Below are 6,906 nucleotides of genomic sequence, written 5' to 3'. Positions count from 1 at the left end.
TGCACACCTTAAAACAAACCAAAATGATGATGTTGATACATGCACACCTTAAAACAAAACATGTATTTATCTTGCAACCAAACAACAAAACAAAGTGTAATCAGGGGAAATTGGCCACTATGAAAGTATGTAGGAAATTCGATTTTATGCAAGTTTAGTCTGCTTTAAATCAGGAGCAGAGGTACTTAGAGCAGGGCTGTCCAATAAAGCAGTCTGCAGGGATGGACATGTTCTTGCCTGTGCTAATATGGTAGCCACTAACTACATGTGGCTCTTAAGCTTTTGAAATGAGGCTAGTTTGACTGAGGAAATGATTATTTGTATACATGATTTGTGTGCATGTGTGTGTGTGCCTGTGCACCTTTTGTTGTATATAGATTTCTACTTCTTTTTTTTTTTAGATTTTTTTTTTTTTTTTTTTAGATGGTTTTTTTTTTTTTTTTTTTTTTTTTGAGAGGATTACAGGCGTGAGCCACCGCGCCCAGCCTGATACTCTTTTTTTCTTTTTTTTGAGATGGAGTCTTGCTCTGTCGCCCAGGCTGGAGTGCCGTGGCGCGATCTCGGCTCACTGCAAGCTCCGCCTCCCGGATTCACGCCATTCTCCTGCCTCAGCCTCCCGAGTAGCTGGGTCCACAGGCGCCGCCACCACGCCCAGCCAATCTTTTGTATTTTTTTTTAGTAAAGACAGGGTTTCACCGTGTTGGCCAGGATGGTCTCTATCTCTTGACCTTGTGATCCGCCCTCCTCGGCCTCCCAAAGTGCTGGGATTACAGGCGTGAGCCACCACGCCCGGCCTATTCTTTTTTTCTTTATGGATGCTTATAGAATCTTTTCTTCGAAACCACAGCACTAAAATTTTCAAAATTATGTGCTTTCTTGAGAGTCTATTTTCATCCATTGTGCTGGGTACACAGTGGGCCTTTTCAATCTAGAAATTCATATCCCTCTCTTTGGCATTTTCTTGAATTATTTCTTTTGATTCCTTCTCTCCTCTTCACTTTCTGTTTGCCCATGATGTAGATATCTTCCCCAAATGACTGACAATCTTCAACAGTCTGTTCACATATGAGAATAAAGTGCTGAGTGTCTGTCCTAAGCTCTGTGGTGTGGCCTGTAGCCCAATCTCTGTAGGTGTATCTTTAGGTCTTTTCTCACCGGTTGGTCCTATTCCCCAGAGAAGATTCTCTCTCTGGCCTGCTGCCTGTGTCCTGTGAGCTGGTCTTGGCTAGTTACACTACTGTGGGGTCCTGCAATGAAAAGCAGGCTGCTTCTCAGCTTTCTCAACCCCCAACTATAATTCAGCTTTCATCATCCGCTTCTTCTTTTAATTTTTTTTTTTTTTTTTTTTTGAGACAGGATCTCGCTATGTTGCACACACTGACTTCAAACTCCTGGACTCAAATGATCCTCCTGCCTTGGCCTCCCAAGTTGTTGTTGATAGTGTGAGCCACTGCACCCAGCTTTATCTGCTTTAAAGCTCTCAAAGTTTTACTTTCTCCTTCTCCATCCTCTTTGTCTTTTATTTATTTATTTATTTATTTGGACTTTTTTTTTTTGAGATAGAGTCTCACTCTGTTGCCCAGGCTGGAGTGCAGTGGCACGACCTCAGCTCACTGCAAGTTCCACCTCCTGGGTTCACACCATTCCCCTGCCTCAGCCTCTCGAGTAGCTGGGACTACAGATGTCCGCCACTGCGCTCAGCTAATTGTTTTTTGTATTTTTAGTAGAGATAGGGTTTCATCACGGTCTCGATCTCCTGACCTCGTGATCCGCCCACCTTGACCTCTCAAAGTGCTGGGATTACAGGCATGAGCCACCATGCCCGGCCTCCTCTTTGTCTTTATATGTTTATATCTTTGTTTCTTTGGGGGTATTAGGTATAATTGGCAATAAAAATTGCAGTGTACATCATATATTCACAGTGTACATCATGTAATTTTGATATATATATCAAAATATATGTGTATTTATAGATAATGTGTGTATGTATATGTGTATATTAATATATATACTATATATGGGCTTCTCTTTATGTATTTAAGTATATATATACATATAAGTATATATACATATACATACACACATTGTGAAATGAACACCCCAATCAAGCTAACTAACCTATCTGTCAGCTCGTATACTTATCTTTATCTTTTTCTTTTTCTGTGATGAAAACATTTAAGATCTACTCTCTGTCTTTGTTTTTTTTAATTGAGACAGAGTCTTGATCTGTTGCCGAGGCTGGAGTGCAGTGCTGTGATCACGGCTCACTGCAACCTCTGCCTCCGGGGTTCAAGTGATTCTCCTGCCTCAGCCTCCCAAATAGCTGGGATTACGGGTGTGCACCATCGTGCCCAGCTAATTTTTGTGTTTTTAGTAGAGACCGCGTTCACCATGTTGCCCAGGCTAGTCTCAAACTCCTGGCCTCAAGTGATTCAGCTGCCTTGGCCTTCCAAAGTGCTGGGATTACAGGTGTGAACCATTGCACCTGGCCAAGATCTATTCTCTTAACAAACATGCTTATCTCTTTAAAAGCATTTTTTGGCTGGGCGTGGTGGCTCACGTCTGTAATCCCAGCACTCTGGGAGGCTGAGGTGGATGGATTGCTTGAGGCCAGGAGTTTGAGACCACCCTGGGCAACCCAGTAAAATCATGTCTCTAAAAATTTTTTAAAAATTAACTGGGTATAGTGGTGTGCGCCTATAGTCCCAGCCCAGCTACTTAAAAGCCTGAGGTGGGAGAGGATCGCTCAGGCATGGGATGTGGAGGCTGCAGTGAGATGTGATTGCACCATTGCACTTTAGCCCCTGGGTGACAGAGTGAGACCTCATCTCTGGAAAAAAAAAAAGCATTTTTTACTGTCACTTGAGTGGTCTATAGATAGCGACAGGAGGTAATATATATGTTCAGCCATCTTTGTAACCTCATAATCTGAGACAGTCTCAGAAAGTAAGAACTTTTCCTGCTCCACTTTGTAATGTTTTCTCCCTAGTCTTTAAAAAAATAATAATTTAAAAATATTTTATAAGTATAATTAACTTACAATAAATTGTACACATTAAAAGCATACAATTTAGTAAATTCATACATATCTACAAAACCAACACCACAATCGAAATAGTGAATTTAAGGCTGGGCATGGTGCTCACACCTGTAATCCCAGCACTTTGGGAGGCCAAGGTGAGAGGATCACTTGAGACCAGGACTTAGAGACCAGGCTGAGAGACAGAGTGAAACCCATCTCTACAAAAATTTGTTTTTAAAACGTTAGCCAAGTGTGGTGGCATGAGCCTGTAGTCTCAGCTACATGGGAGGCTGAAGTGGGAGGATAGATTGAGGCCAGGAGTTTGAAGCTGCAGTGAGCTATGATCACGCCTCTGCACTCCAGCCTGGACAAAAGAGACAGACCCTGACTCTAAAAAAATTAAAAAAAATTTTTAAAGATAGTAAAGTGACCTATCACTCCTGAAAGTTTCCTTATGGAGCTTTGATATCATGCCCTCCTACCAACCCCATTCCCCCACACCCAAGCCACCTCTGATCTATTTTCTGTCACTATAGTTTGAATTTTCTAAAATGTCACACAAATGGAATCACAGTATGAACTGTTTTTTTATAGGGTGGGTGGTTGGGCTTCTTTCACTCTGCATTTTTTTGATATTTGTCCATACTGTAGTAGATATCAGTAGTTCATTCCTTTTAATTACCGAGTAGTCATTTGTTATATAGATATATAACACAATTTGTTTTAATCTATTCATCTGTGGACACATATTTGGGCTGTTTCCACTTTTGCTCTTACTAATAAAGCTGCTATTTATATAAAAGTCTTAATATGGATATACACTTTCATTTATCTTGAGTAAATACTAAGGAATTGAAGGCCTAGGTTATAGGGTCGGTGTATTTGTAACTTTTTTTTTTTTTTTGAGATGGAGTCTTGCTCTGTCTCCCAGGCTGGAGTGCAGTGGCCGGATCTCAGCTCACTGGAAGCTTCACCTCCCGGGTTCACGCCATTCTCCTGCCTCAGCCTCCTGAGTACCTGGGACTACAGGCACCTGCCACCTCGCCCAGCTAGCTTTTTGTATTTTTTTAGTAAAGACGGGGTTTCACCGTGTTGGCCAGGATGGTCTCAATCTCCTGACCTCATGATCCGCCCATCTCGGCCTCCCAAAGTGCTAGGATTACAGGCTTGAGCCACTGCGCCCTGCCTGTATTTGTAACTTTTTAAGAAAGTGTCCAGTTGTTTTCCAAAGAGGTTAGAGCTTTATGTTCCCACTTGCAGTGTACGGAATTCCAGTTGCGTCACATCCTTGCTAACATTTGGTATGATAAGACTTTAAAATTTTGGCCTTTCTAATAAGAGTGTTGTATCTCATTGTGTTTTTATTTATTTATTTTATTTTTTGAGACAGGATCTCACTCTGTCACTCAGGTTGGAGTATAGTGGCATGATCACAGCTCTCTGCAGCTTTGACCTCCTGGGCTCAAGCCATCCTCCCACCCTAGCTTCCCGAGTAGCTGGGACAACCGGTGTGCACCACCATACCTGGCTAATTTTTGTATTTTTGTAATTTTTGTATTTTTTGCCCAGGCTGGTCTCAAACTCCGAGGCTTGAGTCATCTGCCCGCCTTGGGCTCCTCAAGTGCTGGGATTACGGGTGTGAGCCACTGTGCCCAGCCCTCATTGTGGTTTTAATTTGCATTTTCCTCCTGACTAACAAACACTGAACATCCATTTAGATGATGCTATTCCATTCCATAACTTCTTTGGTGGTGTGTCTGTTCACCTCTTTTGCCCACACCTAATCTTTTTTTAAAGAGATTGCTCATTTTAAAAATTATTGAGTATTTTATAATTGACAAAAATATATACTCACGGAGTATAATGTGATGTTTTAATATATGTATACATTGTGGAATGATTAAATCAAACTAATTAACATATACATCATTGTGGTTTTGCTTTGTATTTCCCTGACGATTAGTGATGTTGAACATTTTTTCATGTATTTGTTGGCCATTTGTAAACAACAAGGTATGCATATTTCAAAGCAGTTAGAAGAGAGGACTTGAAATGTTCTCAACACATAGAAATGATAAGTATTCAAAGTGACGATTACCTCAAATACTCTTGAGTTGGTCATTACACATTCTATGGATGCCACAAAATATCATATGTACCCCATAAATATGTAAAATATTATGTATCAATAAGAAATAGATGCATCACAAGACCATGTGGGTGTGGTGGCTCACACCTGTAATCCCAGCACTTTGGGAGGCCGAGGTGGGTGGATCACTTGAGGTCAGGAGTTCAAGACCAGCCTGGCCAACATGGTGAAACCCTGTCTCTACTAAAATACAAAATTAGCTGGGTGAAGTGGCGCATGCCTGTAGTCCCAGCTACTCAGGAGGCTGAGGCAGAAGAATCGCTTCAACCCGGGAGGTGGAGGTTGCAGTGACCCAAGATTGCGCCATTGCACTCCAGCCTGGGCCACAGAGCAAGGTTCTGTCTTTTTTTTTTTAAAAAAAGGATGCACCATTTCATGTACTTATTTTTTCATGTTGAGACATCTAAAATCTACTCTCTTAGCAATTTTTTTTTTGAGACGGAGTCTGACTCTGTCACACAAGCTGGAGTACAGTGGCACTATCTCGGCTCACTGCAAACTCCACCTCCCAGATTCCAGTGATCCTCCTGCCTCAGCCTCCCAAGTAGCTGTGATTACAGGCATGCACCACCACACCTGGCTAATTTTTTGTATTTTTAGTAGAAGTAAGGTTTCACCATGTTAACCAGGCTGGTCTTGAACTCCTGACCTCAAGTGATCTGCCTGCCTCAGCTTCCCGAAGTGCTGGGATTATAGGCGTGAGCCACTGCACCTGGCCTTTCTTAGCAATTTTCTCATATACAATGCTCATATTTTTAAAATATGGCACTTTGACATTTGTTTATTCATCTATCCATGCAATTAACAAATATTAAGTACCTACAATGGCCCCAAAAAGATAAAACATATTGCAAAGTATAATCAAATGCTGATGTTTATTTTATTTCATTTTACATAATACACTTGTAGTAGCCTTCTCCAGAGGGACTTGTAGTAACCAATAGGATATATATTTATATATGAAAGGGAATTTTTTTAGAGAGAATTGGCTCACGTGATTACAAAGGCAAAGTTCCAGGACAAGCTGTCTGCAAGCCAGAAAATGAGAAAAGCCAATAACGTGTCTCAATCCAATTCCAAAAGCCTCAAAACCAATGAAGCCAACAATGCAACCCCCAGTCTGAGGCCAAAGGCCTGAGAGCCCGCGGCAGGCTCTCAGGTGCAAGGCAGGTGGTGCAAGTGTCAGAGTCCAAGAGCCAAAGAACCTGGAGTCTGATGTCCAAAGGCAGGAGGAGAAAAGCTGTCCTGCTGCAGAAGGGTGAGAGAAGGCGGTGTCTGTAGCATAAGTGAGGACTGTAATCTCAGTACTCTGGGAGGCCAAAGTGGGAGGATTGCTTGAGCCTAGGAATTCAAGACCAGCCTGGGCAACACAGTGAAACTCTGTCTCTACAAAAAATACAAAATTAGCCAGGCGTGGTAGCACGTATCTGTAGTCCCAGTACTCAGGAGACTGAGGCAGGAGGATCACCTCAACCCAGGGAGGTCAAGGCTGCAGTGCACTGTGATCATGCCACTGGACTTCAGCTTGGATGACAGAGTGAGACCCTGTCTCTGGGTGACAGAGAGAGAAGAAGGAAGGAAGGAAGGAAGGAAGGAAGGGATGGAGGGAGGGAGGGACGGAGGGAGGGAGGGGAGGGGAGGAAGAAAGGAAGGAAAAGAGAAAAAGAGAGAAGGGAAGAGGGAGGGTGGAAAGAAAGAAAGAAAGAAAGAGAGAGAGAGAGAGAGAGAGGGAGGG

General features: G+C 42.4%; 1 protein-coding gene across 2 annotated transcripts in view; it reads right to left on the bottom strand.

Annotated features, from left to right (window-relative positions):
• Positions 1-6,906, bottom strand: part of FLT3 (fms related receptor tyrosine kinase 3) — a 110,581-nt gene that overhangs the window by 76,274 nt on the left and 27,401 nt on the right. The window contains exon 1 of one of the 2 annotated variants that reach the window (XM_017848522.1): positions 6,377-6,503. The exons of the other annotated variant lie outside the window; for it this stretch is intronic. Within the exon in view, the coding sequence (XP_017704011.1) occupies positions 6,377-6,455 (79 nt within the window). The 5' untranslated portion in view covers positions 6,456-6,503. Of the gene's footprint in view, positions 1-6,376; positions 6,504-6,906 lie in introns of those variants that run through there. 2 annotated transcript variants of the gene reach the window in all.

Source organism: Rhinopithecus bieti, unplaced genomic scaffold (assembly GCF_001698545.2).
Source record: "Rhinopithecus bieti isolate Rb0 unplaced genomic scaffold, ASM169854v2 scaffold_28547, whole genome shotgun sequence".
Classification (NCBI taxonomy): Eukaryota; Metazoa; Chordata; class Mammalia; order Primates; family Cercopithecidae; genus Rhinopithecus; species Rhinopithecus bieti.
The sequence above is the reverse complement of the archived record's forward strand: the minus strand, read 5'-3'. Positions and strand labels throughout refer to the sequence as shown.